The sequence below is a fragment of the Schistocerca nitens genome, chromosome 9 (assembly GCF_023898315.1).
Source record: "Schistocerca nitens isolate TAMUIC-IGC-003100 chromosome 9, iqSchNite1.1, whole genome shotgun sequence".
NCBI lineage: Eukaryota > Metazoa > Arthropoda > Insecta > Orthoptera > Acrididae > Schistocerca > Schistocerca nitens.
The window spans coordinates 78,557,842-78,573,396 of NC_064622.1; the positions used below are offsets into that span (position 1 = coordinate 78,557,842).

Here is a 15,555-nt window from a genome sequence, read left to right on the forward strand (position 1 = left end):
TCACGATAGTCTATTCGTGTGACGCATTTGCTCTGTTATCCCTAATTCCGGAGAAATATCTCAAGAAACCCAGCATATCATTAGAGTTAATTGTTTTAATTGATGACTTTTATACAATATTAATTAGTGACCGAATCCTAGTCGGTAGACAGTGTATTTGGATTGTATATTGGCAACAAACTGTTAAGTCTATTTGTTTGGACTGATTTACAAAACTTTACAAGAAGACTGAATAGTAGAAAGGCTGCGAAGAAGTGGCGTGAATTGACAACATTCTGGGAGAAAACTTGTGATAAGGTGTGTGCGTGTGTGTGTGTAATACCAGACGACACCCGTCCTTGGCGATTAGGCCAGGGAGTGAACAAAACACGGCATTTGCTTCCCGCGTATCGCGTGCGAACTAAACTTTTTTTCTCTGACGCTCTGCCTCCTTTTTATTTCGCCCTCAAGTTTTTCGAAACCACCATCACGCGATATACGCGCGCTGGCACATTTAATTTGTAACGAAATCTACGACGGCCTAGCCGGAACGAATTCAGAATTTTTGAGCCGGCATTCCTGTACACCGGTGTTGTGCGCAGATAAGAGAACGGGTGTCACGTCGTGTTAGCGCGAACCTGTTCTGTTGCTTCGCCATATATGTTACATTCTGTGTGTGCGTGTTTTGGTGGACTGTTTTGAGGGGACACTGAAGAACACTGCAGTTGTGGTTTATGTGGGACTGTTTGGGAGCTGGATCACCGAGCAGAGGAAGCTGGAGAGGAGACGCCGACGAGAGAAGTAATATTTTAATGAGTCGGAAACGCTGTCAGAGCGAGATAAGTGATGCGGCGCGCTATATTTACCTCCGAGAGGGGAGACCTCTCCGCGCCGGCGTGTAATCTGTAGCGCGGCAGACGGGCGTTCCTCCCGCGCTGGAGCGCGCCGTCCTGACGGAACCTCTGCGCTCGTCGGCCAACGCGACGTCGTATTCGCCGCTGCGGAACCTGGCGGAGCTGTGCGACTGGCGAAGGCCCCAACCCGCGGCGACAGGCCCGCAACTCCAGCACAGACTCCCGGCGGACAAGAATGCGCCACTGCCACCGCCGCCGGCGTTGCCCGCGGAGCGCCCGCTGAGTGCCCCCGGCACGACCTCCTCCTTCGCCACGACCACGACGACCACCACGGCGGCGGCCACGACCCCGACGTCGCAGCCCTGCCTGCCGCCGGCCACCTGCGCCGCACAAGGAGCCAAAATTTTCGGGACAGCGCTCGATGTGACGCCAGCCATGGACATTCAGGCGATGCAGTCTATGGACTGGCTGTTCAAGAAAGAGCGCATCTACTTGCTGGCGCAGTTCTGGCAACAGGTAAGTGACACACCCACAGCGTGTTTGCTTGCTTCGCTTGCAGCGTCGTGTACCGAAAAGTGTTCCCCTCCTCTTGTTCTCCCTCACCTACCCGAGTACTACTACTATTGCTTTCCGTACTCCCACAGAAAAAATACGGTGTCTGTTCGTCGTGACGATCACTGTTCACCACGTACCTGGATAGGTGATGTATGACACCTGTGCGCTAAAAATAATTTTCTTCCGTAAACCACTATAGTACCGACGCAGTATTGAGACGAGAACGTGAATGACAAAAACCCCGTATTCCATTATCAAAACTCTTTGACAAATATTTCAGAAAAAATTACGTTACACTCAAAGTTATATTAAAAATACCCTAGTACAACATGAAAGATTTTATTAAAGATATTTGAGAAATCTCTTTTGCACTGCAGTGTGGGTGTAAAATTTGCCTCACGCCATTTCTTTATCCCACAAAGAGGAGAAATAGACGGCTACTACAGCATTGTTACTATCGACAATCGCCTTTGTGCGGTGACTGCGATTTTTGGCTTGACGCTGAAACAATAACCTTTGCAGCTAACTACCGCAACACTAGAACTTCAAGCGTGTGACGGTGAATGACATTATTCTACACTGTCAGTAATTATTCGCACGCGTTGAATTAAGCAGATCGGTTTTTAATGGTTATTGTACTGTTCGATGTGTCTGCGTACTGAAACAGACAAACCAGTCTGTTCACTAAGTAAAACCAGTATTCAAGATTTTACAGTTGTTTCAGTATTTTTTACGTTCATTAGTGAAAGCGGCAATGTCAAAAGCTGATACTTTCTAAACGGTGCAGGAACTGACAGCTGATACAGAGCCAACAGATACTCTGGGAATCCATTTTGTGAAACCGAACTAGTGTAACTATTCATTTTTGACAGCATGTGTATGCCTAAGTAGCCATGCCACGGTTACTTCTTCGCACTTGACGAAACACGTGGAATATTGCTGGACGCAATAAACGAGTATCTTTGCAGTGATTCTGACACTTGTTTAATTTTGCGGAACTATTTCCCTTCGAGTCAGGCAGTAACGAACGTACGTCCATTGCTACTAGTGCGTGACGCAGTCCAGTGTTCAAGAAATTTTCGTCTGTCACATGCTTGTCAACCGTTCAATATGAAAGTGACTTCGGAATCCCTGTTCTCTCGCGAGCCAAAAAAGCGTGAATTTTACTCTCCTGATGGGATTTGCTATATATCCTCATCTTGGAGCATTATTAGCTTTTCTCCCTGTTAAGTCTTCACTGTAAGCGGAACATCACTCGAAGTACGAGCCAACGGATGCAGTAATTCAGAAAAAAAATATTCCATAGGGTGTGCAACAAAATGTTATTCCCACAGAAAAACATTCTGTCTCGCATTACCCATCAGATGTTACGTGTTACAGTTATTCCAGCGTGTTATTTTGAGTTTTGCTGGCAGAACGGATGACAGCTTTAACGGCGACGAAATTATGACCAAGTGTCAGGCCTCTACGATCGCCTTCCTCTGCGTTCCGCATGTTTCTCCATTTTTTTTTTTTTCTTTGCTGTTGTATCAGAACACTGAGGCCGATAGCGTCACCAGCTTTATCGGCAACTGCCGGCACGGGGTGCCGCAGAACGAACCGGTTCTGGGCCGAGCAGAGCTCCGTCGAACACTCGTTAAGATCTCACCGTTGGCGGCGCCCGTGTTAAGTCGCTGCTTACAAGCGATCACTGTTTTGTACCGTCGGGCCTCTTTTCCTCCGTAGCTCTTTCCCAGGTGACAGCTTCGTCGAACCGTTGTTCCTTCGGAAAGAACGTGTCTCGCCACGAGACGACGTTCTCTCTAGTAGTTAGGTGCGGCATCCCGCTGGTGTACAATTATAGCTACAAGAGCAATGCTTCTGGCCACTCCACAAGGACCAGTCATTTTTCTAAGAAATGCTGTTAGCGAAAATAGCGGTCGCACGATGCAGTATACGCGGTAGGAGCCAGAAGCGGTTTCCTTCTTGTTTGACGTGAACTGAGTTTCGCAGGCGTTTCTTTCTCTGAAGCGAGGCTCGACATTGTATCTGTTTAAGAGCTAGACTCTGGAAGCTCGACCAAGGCCAATAATTTTTTTGTAAAAAATATTCAATCTTTGATTAAAACTCAAGTTCACGAGTCTTCTGCTATAACAAGTCTGAGAAAAATTTACTAAAAAACAAAAAGCATTTTTGTGTGGCCTGTGGCTAGGCTTAAACTAAAAATATTCGTATATCTACAGTAGCATTAACCGAAGTGACAAATTTCTCGTCTAAGTCGAGTTTTGAAGCTTTTTTTTTAACCACACTTCGGTAACTCGTGTGTTGTGTGAAAATATTATTTCAGCAAGACCACCAGTGTAAATGCCTATTTTTGAACGAAAAAGAAAAAAATATCTAAGAACACAATGCCTCTGAAGAATCGTGAAGTGATAGAAAATTTATTTTCATCTTAGAACACAGCCAGTCGCGTCGTGACGGAAAGGCTTTCTTTTCACAGATAACAACAATGTATTTATTTAGGACAACTGTTGTAGTTTTAGCACCATTTTTAATATTTGCAATGGTTTTCCCACAGATCACGAGACCACAAAATTTGCATTAGTTTACCTGTGACATTGCGGGACGTAATAATACGTAAAAACTGTTATTTTCCGTGACAACCGTTCTATTGCTGTTTATTTGCAATTTTTTTTCCATCAATGTTGAACGATTTCACGACAAATGCAGTGTTATATTTCTGAATTACGTGGACATGTGAGATATGAGTCGCTTCCAGTTTTGTCAATATAGTTAGCAGCATTTTTAGCTCCCAATTAATTATTTGTTCCTTTCTTTTGCATAGAAATGGTATGTTACCTGCATATCGTTTTTAGTGGATAGACATATTCCATTCTGTAAAATTTATGTTACAAATTGAAATGACATAAAGACTTTTCTCGTCTCTTTGACATTTTTATTTGCAGTCTGTAACGGAATTCGTGTTTTACTTCGTATCTAATGGTCGTCTAGTTAACAAGACGTAAAATACTGAAGTTTTGGTAATAAGCCAGTTTCTAAAAACTATTTAGGCGTGCGAGGAAAGATGTTTGCTATTATTGCTTAACCCACTATCCGAGAGCATTGACATTTCCATAATTTCTCTCTATAAAATATTGGTGTTTCGTTATTTCGTTGTACGTCAGTGTCTAAATTTGGTAAGACCGCTTGTGATGTGTGATGTTGCTACGTAGCACAACGCACATTCTTGCGCATGTTTTACTAGTCATCTTAGCTTTTATGTGAATTAGTATGACAGTGATTACAAATCTATTATTTTTTTTACAGAAATGTTTCATATTTCATTACTTACCTTATGCATCATTCTCTAAGCGATTGAAAATGTCGAGCATTGATGCGATTTTTGTTACAATCAGCCACGTTGCGGATTTTTAATTCTCGTTCGTGAGTAAACACGGAGGAAACGTTTAGGTCATTTTGCGCGTTAGTGGCGGTAAACATTTTAACAATATTTTACCTAGAAAAGTTTTACTTTGTTTCACTTTTTTTTTTTTAATTTTAATTTCGGAGGTTAGCTTACTTGCGTTCGTTGTTACGAGTAGATGTCTTTCAGGGAGATTGTGTGTTCAAGCAATCACACCCAAGGATAGAGCTGACAAATCTCTCTTTCTTTCTTTCTTCGTTCTGCCTACTAAGGGAACATTTGTTAACTTATCCTCTCAATTTTGCCAGCATAATTTTCTAGCCACTCCGTTAATCTGTGCTTCGCTACTAGTGTTTCAAAGGCTACACGATTTCTTTTGTGATGTTCACGCGTTGTAAACATTTATTGCAACATTTCTCTCGAGAAAAAATGAGTGTGGCATTATTGTGTCCAGTATTTTAGACGAATCTTAGGTAGTTGACGGAAGCCGTATCGCGAGCTGGAGGCTCGGCAGCGGGTGCGAGTGCGGCCCCTGGGGGCGGGCAGGCGCCCCCGCCGTCTGCGGTGGCGGTTTTGGCGGGGGCGGGCGTCGGCGTCGCTCAGCGGCGCGGCGCGGCGCGCCTCTGTTTGTTGAGCTAGCGGCGGCCGCTGTCAGCAGCGCGGGCCAATGTATCGCCCTCCTCCTGCTCCTCCTCCTGCAAACGCCTCCCAATTCATACTTCGCACTCGGCTTTCGGTCGCCCTTCTGTTTTTCTACAGCGTGAAGCTTCCTTCTTAATGCCACCAATAGTACCTACGACAGCAAAAAACGAACAGGTGATACCGGCAGGAGCATACTGTTCCGCAAAGGTTAATCTAAACTGCCCGTAGAGTGCTTTTAGCTGATTGTTGAGATTTTCCCAGAATGATCGACAGCGTTGAATAATGTACAAGTGACAATTTCGCAGTGTTCTGTCTATCATTATAAATTGTGCAGATATACCATGCGCCGTCTTCGAACACGAAGATTATACGTGCAGTATATTTGTAAAATGAGAGTAGTGGATATTCTTCCTGATGGCCAGCTGAATAGGCTCTCCCATATCTATTTCTCGCGACGGAAACAATTACATCTACATCTACGTGATTACTCTGCAATTCACATTTAAGTGCTTGGCAGAGGGTTCGTCGAACCACAATCATACCATCTCTCTACCATTCCACTCCCGAACAGCGCGCGGGAAAAACGAACACCTAAACCTTTCTGTTCGAGCTCTGATTTCTCTTATTTTATTTTGATGATCATTCCTAACTATGTAGGTTGGGCTCAACAAAATATTTTCGCATTCGGAAGAGAAAGTTGGTGACTGAAATTTCGTAAATAGATCTCGCCGCGACGAAAAACGTCTTTGCTTTAATGACTTCCATCCCAACTCGCCTATTACGTGATAATACAAAACGAGCTACTCTTTTTTGCACCCTTTCGATGTCCTCCGTCAATCCCACCTGGTAAGGATCCCACACCGCGCAGCAATATTCTAACAGAGGACGAACGAGTGTAGTGTAAGCTGTCTCTTTAGTGGACTTGTTGCATCTTCTAAGTGTCCTGCCAATGAAACGCAACCTTTAGCTCGCCTTCCCCACAATATTATCTATGTGGTCTTTGCAACTGAAGTTGTTCGTAATTTTAACACTTCAGTTTTCGAAATGTGCTGCGGAAATAAATATTCATTAATACAACTGCGTTACTCAAGTCGACTGTAGACAATTTTCACACCCAATTTTCATAGTTTGTACTAATGCAAAACAAAAAAAAAAACAAAAATTCGACTTGTAAAGCACAACAATATTACGTACGATATCTCACTGTCGCACAGTAATAGTAAGTAAGCCTTTCGAAGTGAAAAAATAACAACGTCATAAGAATTCAAAGAAGTGCATGAATTTACAGGACGTCAGCTGTACTTCGAAAGTGTACATCGGGAGTACAAAATTTTCTAAGAAAACAAAGTAAACGACGGATCCGCGTTAGAAGAGAAGAAGAGATTGAGCAACCAACTGTCAGATTTACGAAGCGATAATCATGCCGATTGCTATTTATAGCGCTATGAAGATTTGTGTATAGCGATTACTACTCTTCTTAGGAAATCAGATCGACATTTTTTTTTTCAGTCCAGTGGCCACATCACTATCATATACCAAGTAATCAGTTTTCTGCTCTTCCAGCGACTAACCTTTATTCGGGTTTGTTTTCAACTGAACAGCGAAGCCAAAAGGCTCTGTAGTGTTAATAACGAATGGATGCAGTTGTCTGCTTCCTCTGTCATGGTCATTTTTTCGTTAGTTCCATTTCCTGTTTACAAGATGGCCAATCCCATCACTAAAAGTACTCGATGATGAAAATAAGCTAGAAACGAAAACCTTTCCCAAAGAAATATGCATTGGAAAACAAAACATACCTACACAGCCCAGAATGCGGTAGAGCAGAGAGGAAAGAATTACTGGAAGTAAAGTTTGCACGTCGGAAAACATCAAAAAACAAAGCAACAGAAACGTAGCGATACTGAAAACTGTTGGGTGATGGATTATAGGAGGAGTTATCACAAGTAGTAACAAGCACAAATGAAAGGGAAAATCAGTACAGGGGTCCATCACCTATGAATCAGGACCGATGCGAGTTTGAAATTTGAACCGCTGAAACCCCACTTCTGTCAACAAGGTGTCTTTACGGAGAAACTCGTTGTGTTAGATATGTCATCCTCTGCAGCTGTCGTGTATAGTTTTTCTTATTATAAATGAAAAATACCCTTCACGGAGCCTCCAACAATGAGACATTTTCGAACACCAAATTACGTTCAGATTTATTTTTTAAACATTTTCTTCCGAACTATCTGCGATGACCCCGTCGTTGTGGTTGTTAAAAAACCTACACAATTTTCCTGTAACCACTTTCCTTACAGAGACCACTCTAACAAATAAAATTTATGATATATATTAAAAAACACTTTAATAATTACAACTAAATTGTGCCTTCTCTTTCCACAAATCTGATTTGTTTTTCGAAAATTATTTTTTATATCATAATTTTTTGAGAAGTCATGGCATTTCTAAATTACCTAACAATACTGTTCAGCCTCCAACCCTCGTACACATTTGTTCTTTGCTCCGTAGAAAGTAGGCCTACCTGAAGAAATATCCCTCTACTTTCACATCGCTGCGTGAGCCTTTCTTTGTAAATTATGTGAAAGCCTGTGCGAATTGTTCTAGTATTATATGCAGACAGTCGTATAGAAAACGTCGCAGTTGCAACCCGTAACAAGGGTATTAAGACTATAAAACCATCTTCAACAGAGGCCATTTTTATAGCTGCTTATTGATATACTAATTAGCAAAAATGAAAGAGTGTGATACCAAAGGTCGCATTTCAATGACTTAATTTAATTCAGAGCCACATCACTTAGAAAGAGCATTATTAATTGTTTCTTGAGATAGAAGGCGATATAAATCTGGTTGAAAAACGTATCCATATACGATGTGATGAAGAGACAAATGTGGTACGCGTTTTCAAAATTTATTCGTAGTCCGAACTCTTGTTTTTGTTCACATTTAGAGTGGAAGTTGTCAGAGCATTTCCGAGTGTCCAGCACGTCCATTTTTGGTTATCGTTCTGTCAGCTTCAGATATCTGCTGTGGTGCTTCACTTAGATTCCCTCTTTCATTGAGTCCTGTAAAACAAGACAGACTTGCTTCTTTTAAATCGTGTCTGGTTGTATGTGTCTGTGTCTGTTGATCCATCGTGGATACGGGACAGCGGCCTATCAGATATTTACCAAATAAAAATCACCAAGCAGCTTTATGTTTTCAGAAGTTTCGGCACATAGGGTCACATGGAGTGCATAGGGATCTAAAGATAGCGTTGATGAGACTGTATTACCCTTTTTAACCCAGTATGCGTCCAGAATTTATTTCCAAAAGGCTATATAAAATTACTCCTTCCCCGTTTCCGTCGAATCATCGTCCAGTTGTATCGGAACATATCCATCACTTTTGAAAAAGCCTAACGCTAGAACAATTCCTGCTATGAATTGTTATGGTTATATAACGCATATGTGTAACATAAATATTGTTCGCAATTTGTGAAGTGTGCGAATCCCGGCGGAGTAATTATTGTGAAAATTCGTATCGGGTGGATATGGTTTTCAACATGGTGATATCGACCGGTCGAATGACAAATTTACTAGCTACGGTGAGAGATGCTCCATGAAATATATTGTCGTTGGTGATTAGCACTATTTCATTCTCTTTATCGAGTAACCAGCCGTTTGAGCAGCTCTAACAAAACTTGTGTCGCGAGGGGACGAAGCGTCGTGTCCGTCTCGTCTTATTTCTGGTCGCGACACAGATCGAATTGCGCTTCTCAGGCAGCGGGCCGGCTCCGCGGCCGTTTGATCTCTGAACACGTGCCAATAAATTTCGGACGCGTCCGTTACTCATTTTAACCCCCGGCCGCCCCTCGCCCCTCCCAATTTATTTCCAAACCGCGGGCGGAATAGCTGCCGCTTAGGCGCCGTGCGTTTGATCTCGGCGCGAGCACACGCATCGCTTCGCTTTGCCCGTAATTAATCACTTCCTTCCCGTGGCTCCCCGTTTCCTTTTTCCCCTTTCTTTTTAATCGAATACTCACTCTGGAGACCAATGACGTTTGAAAATAATCTATTCAAAAAAATCTGCTCGACTTTGCGAATGAAATTTCACCTTCGTTCAAACGCAGAATGTTTTCCTTGGCGCCCTTTGGGAGCGGCCCCAGTGTGCGCGCGCCACCGCCTTTCGCAGGTTTTCCGTCGCGATTTCCTTTCGTTTGCTTGTGTGACTTACTGCGGTAATTAAGAAGGGCAAAGAGCGATCCACTTATTGGGGGTTTAGCGATTTCCCCAGCCTATAGCTTGTTTTGCACCTGAACGATCTAAAACGCTTTTGCTTATTCTTTCAGTGTTAGCGCTTTCGCCTAAAACAAGCAAAACAACCTTTGAGGATATTCCCTGACACCTGATACGTTTACCCAAATACGAATAATTTTTCAGATACAAGAGATTCCAAGAGTAAAGCGTGAAGGACAAATTATTTACTTTCCCCGTCTTCAGGAGTTTGTCTCAGAAGGTTTGTCATATTTTTCTTTTCTTAAGCGGGGTTACCAGTAATGAATGCCGACCTTAATAATTATGCTGTGGCAAAAACTAATAACTACTTTCGACAAGACTTTTCTTCAGTGGCCTTTGGCTTTATTTCTTAAAAGTAATTACGACAATAATTTTGTTTATATTGGCAAATACTTGTGTACTATAATTGCTTTCTGCTACAACCTAACTCCTAGGTCGTTAATTTGCTAGTTGGTAATAGTTATCCAAAACGAATCCACACGCTGGATTGATAACTGTGGATTCGGTTCTCTGGCAAATTTGGTTGCAGTTTTTCCCACATCTGGTTACGCATAGAGATACGACAGAAGGCTGCACGGCCTTCCCTCCTACAGGGGGTGGACGAAAACACCGAAACAACGCGAGAAAGCCATGCTTGAACATAAACGCAGATGCCAGAAAAGCCTGCAGATTGTGCTGTTGCATTTGATCACGAACGGCACCTATGCAACTGTCAGTCGTGGTCAGACCCGTTTTCTGTGTAGTTGTGAGTGCATTATGTCGGAGCTCAGTGCATTCGAACTTGAGCAAATTGTTGATTATCTTATGGTGGGTGCTTCTTAACAATGTAGCCAAGGTGCTCAAAAGGCATCAAATTGAAGATTTATATCGCATACAGCGAAAGCGAGAAAACATCATCCGCTAAATCACAACGCGGACGAAAGTGTGTGTCGAGTGATCTAACAGACGGTCATTGCAGAGGATTGTGACGAAAAATAAAGAGGACGGCAGCTGCAAAGACCACTGCCGAACTCAATGTTGCGAACGATGTCAGCACCCAAACAACAAGAGAGGAGCTCCATATACAGGTGACAGCAGACCGAGATGGAATTTCGAAAGCACTCACCAGTGATGCAAATGCCCGTAACAGGTAAACCTGGACCTCGAAGCGATGGAAGAATGTCATGCGGTCGAAAGACACTTGTTTCAAAGTGATTCCAGCTTCCGGTCGAGTTTACGTGAGACATGGCCGTGTTTTGGTGATTATTTGGGCCACCGTATCTAGGTATTCCATGGGCCCATGGTTACTTTGCAAGGTCGCATTACTGCCAAAGATTACGTGATCACTTTGGCTGATCAGGCCATCCGCTGGCACAGTGTTTGGTCCCAGTGGTGATGCTGTGTTCCAAGACGCTAGGGTCTCTGATCACTCGGGTCTCATCGTCTAGGACTGGCTTTGTGAGCACAAAGATGAATTGTTGCATCTCTCCTGGCCACTACAGTTTTTAGATCTCAGGACTATTGAGGCTTCATCGTCCACATTAGATTTATTGGATTTATCGGTATTTTTCAGGAATAATGATTGGGTGAAAGAGCATCACGTGTGTGCGGTAGTGGTATGACAACCTTATTTTCATTGAACACTACAATCCACACAGGTTGTTGTTGTTGTGGTCTTCAGTCCTGAGACTGGTTTGATGCAGCTCTCCATGCTACTCTATCCGGTGCAAGCTCCTTCATCTCCCAGTACCTACTGCAGCCTACATCCTTCTGAATCTGCTTAGTGTATCCATCTCTTGGTCTCCCTCTACGATTTTTACCCTCCACGCTGCCCTCCAATGCTAAATTTGTGATCCCTTGATGCCTCAGAACATGTCTTACCAACCGATCCCTTCTTCTAGTCAAGTTGTGCCACAAACTTCTCTTCTCCCCAATCCTATTCAATACCTCCTCATTAGTTACGTGATGTACCCACCCAATCTTCAACATTATTCTGTAGCAGCATATTTCGAAAGCTTCTATCCACACAGGTATAGACAGCATATTTGATATGGACCAGACTAATTAACTAAGTTTAGAGGATGTTCCTGATAACTCGGTGTCATGTTAAATATGGCTGCGTAAGTCAGTTGTAAGGTTGGAGGAAGGTAATGACATACCGCCTACAGCAGGACCTTGCCTAGTGAAGCACCGTAGTGTTGAAATCAACCTTCAAACATATGACAGCTGTACGTATTAGAGGACAATAACTTTGAGATTCCCAAGTACTCCCAGGAAAATGTCTACAGAAGACCACTAAACTTACAAGTGGTTTATTTGTAAGGCGAACAGTCTAAAGAATCGTCGGAACGGGCTGAAAACTACGGTGTAAGAGAATGAAGTATACACCATACACTAATGACGGATTTGAAGATACAAAATATGTCGAAAAACGAGACTATTAGCAGGAAAGCAAAAATTCTGTTGGTTAAAAAAATGTGTAAATTTATATTTTTTGTTGGCGGAAGCATAATTTCATGTTAAACGCTGAGTTTGGTTAGCCTACCTAGAGCAGGTTGTAGGCGTTATTCTCTCTCTCTCTCTCTCTCTCTCTGTTTAATTGTCTCTAGATTTTTACCAGCACTGTCAATGTTCTGCTCTTCGCAGCTCTTAGAAGAAACCTGTCGTTTATATGACTTTATTCTCCGTTTACAAATTTTTTGGCAACTGCCACTTGGCACGGAGCCGCGAAAACAGCGGGCAACAAAGGTATCCCGACTGAATGGCGCTCTTATTCTGTACGCACCGCTGGAAGCTCGTGCTTAGGGAAGCAGTGTCTGTGGGATACACTACGCGAAGGACCTGCGCGCGCATCTTCTGTTATTTCTGGGCGAGTGGGACCTGGTCGTAGCGACACCGCAGACAGCCTTTGATCTCCTGGCTACCGCCAACAAACCTAAGCCGCCAGTTTCCCGACAGCTGTCCGCGGATTTCTCCTAGTCACAGTTCGACTGGTCCTGACAGCGTGTGAGGAAGCCTCCTCCCTCCTTCTGCCGTGCCCTGCTGGTGCAAATATTTCGGTTTCGCTTCACAAGTATTTCAGAACTGGTAGTAGTGACGGGATATCGGAGAACCCTCAGCTTTTTTCCCCGGGTCAAGTTAACTTCGTAACTCTTGGTATACTAGGATGAAGTTCCATAGTTCGTGGTAGCCCAGGTACCTGGTTCGAGAATGGTTGCTTACCTAGATCATAATTCTTGAAGAAAATCTGCCTTTGGCAATTCTCGTACCTGTAGAAAAATTCAGAAAAAGCTCCTTTTTTTACTCGTTACGTTGTTTATAATGTTTAACTTGCATGTTAGAATGGACAGTGTTGGAATCTTCTGTAATGGCATCCGTTAAGTGACCAAAACTTGCTCTCTCTAGTTTCGTTCTTTTCGCTAATTAATTAGAAATCCTTCTACGATCGTACCCCGGATACAGTGCTCGTGCTAGATCTAATTCTGTTGGCTCCAATGGGGACCAAAATGAGTCGCCCTCTTGGTTAGCGAATGGCTGCTGCGTAAGATCCAAGTCGGCCTTCGCCGCGTTATCGATGTCGTGCCGGTCGTTACAAACCGATTTTCATTGCAGCCGCCATCCAAGGACTACCTCGACGGCTGCGGCTATTTGTATTTTTCAACATTTGACACGAGTGCAAATAGAAAGGGATATAAAATATCTTAGACACATTATTCGGTTTCTCCGACGTCGAGCACGCCCATTTATTACTATCTCCTAGCTTGTGTTTGTTATCTTGTCTCCTTTCGAATTACTTCTTCATTTTTCCAGTTGTTTCTCTCACGGTCGTTTTACTTATTCCAGGTGTCTCCAACTCACTCTATTACATATTTTTTCTGTGTGTGACAAGAGAAATCTTTTTCTTACTCGCAGATTCTCTTGACATTTTCTCCAACACGGAACTGTATTGCCGAGACATTTGAAAATATCGGAGTCCTGCCACAGGCCACAAAATACGCTTAACAGTAACGTCAGGACCTTCGACTAATGTATTTTGTGCTTAATATAAAGCAGCAGACAGTTGAAATGGGACGCAGAGAACTATGTATTTTCGTCCAGAAGTAAACGAAAGAAAATACTTCGCCATTTCAGTCCCAGAAGCTGTTTTCTTGTGGCTAATATTTATTTAAAATCGATTATCTCTCATTTTCCGATATAAAAACATAAAAGAAGACTAATGAAAATAGTAGTCTTTGTCGTACATGTAGCGTTGGAGAATCTCCGAGAGGAATGTTCTATTGCCGCTTCAGCTACGAACAATCTGAATAAGATGTGCTAATTATCCTAACAATGTTTGTGCGACTTCGTTGTTCTCAATAGCGAAATAAAGCGGTTTCGTTTCTCAGGGTACTGGCATTCAGTACTTTCATCTTGCTTGGCCGGTGATACAAGAAAGGTACGAGCAAAGTACTTGTTGCTAAGATAGAAAGCGCCGGGGACCCTAAAGATCTTTTTTCCAGTATTTGATATATCGGCAGAAGAGCAGTTGCAGATGGAGTACGAGTCTTCTTCACAGATGGTGGAAGATAATCGCATGCAGCTCTGTTGCAGAGATCATCCTGGCGTTCTACTACCACGTGGAACCTAAATCAGAGTGGCTGGAGTGGGAATATTAAAGCAGGTCCACAGCGATACCAGACCTATTTTTTAAATCTTGCGCCACAACTTTCGGTGATGGATGAACTGAATCGCGTCTGCCTATACTATTGTATTATAGCTACAGTGGTCTAATCAGAAATCGAACGAAATTCTTTCGAGACATGTGGGAATTGGAGATTCCTGGTGCGCGTTTGGAAAGACTGGTGGAATAAGACTAATCTGAAACGTGAAATAATTCAGAAGTGGCTGAAGGAACTGTAGCAAGGTGTAGGCAAATTATTCTGCTCACAGAGGCGAGTACTTTGCTTCATGTTGAATCATAATACCAAAGTACAGGACCCTTTATGAATTGGTAACTTCATCTCTCAATATTTCAAAATTCTCTTCTGGTCATTCTAGACCTGTACAAGTGTGGAGAGAAAATTTGTGGTGTGGCCCTAACATGGTCCCGCGGTTAGCGTGAGCAGCTGCGGAACGAGAAGTCCTTGGTTCAAGTCTTCCCTCGAATGAAAAGTTTATTTTCGCAAAATTATGATCTGTCCGTTCGTTCATTGGGGTCTCTGTTCACTGTAATAATTTCAGTTGCTGTTTTTTGACCGCACCGCAAAACCGTGTGATTAGTAGACGAAAGGACGTTCCTCTCCAATGGGAACCGAAAACATTTGATCGCAAGGTCATAGGTCAACCGATTCCTCCAGAGGAAAACACGTCTGATATATTCTATACCACACTGATGACTGCATGTGCGTCACATGACAGGAATATTTTGTCGACCCACCTAACTTGTACACTTGGCGAATGGATAAAAAGATTCTTCTACCTTGCCCGTTATAGGTTTTCTTGTGGATGTGATAATCACTCCCAAAAAAGTGATGAATACATAAGAGTTTGTCACATAAACTGCAACAAATGAATGCAACAGTTTCACAGTCGCACAGTTTTCCCTGTGCTCTGTCAAAACATATGTTTTGTTTCGATGTTTGTTTAGCTGTAGCGTCCCCATACTACGGTGCAGTTACCTCACATCGGACGGACGGACTGACGGACAGATAATTTGTTGTTGTTGTTGTGGTCTTCAGCCCAGAGACTGGTTTGATACAGCTCTCCATGCTACTCTATCCTCTGCAAGCTTCTTCATCTCCCAGTACCTACCGCAACCTACATCCTTCTGAATCTACTTAGTGTATTCATCTCTTGGTCTCCCTCTACGATTTTTACCCTCCACGCTGCC

The 15,555-nt window shown here is 43.0% G+C and overlaps 1 protein-coding gene across 1 annotated transcript in view; it reads left to right on the plus strand.

Moving 5' to 3' along the window:
• The first annotated feature begins 1,216 nt into the window (after nucleotides 1-1,216).
• The window catches only part of LOC126204016 (homeobox protein cut), a 502,556-nt gene continuing 488,217 nt past the window's right edge, over nucleotides 1,217-15,555 (plus strand). The window contains exon 1 of the mRNA XM_049938445.1: nucleotides 1,217-1,349. Within this exon, the coding sequence (XP_049794402.1) occupies nucleotides 1,269-1,349 (81 nt within the window). The 5' untranslated portion in view covers nucleotides 1,217-1,268. The remainder of the gene's footprint in view (nucleotides 1,350-15,555) is intronic.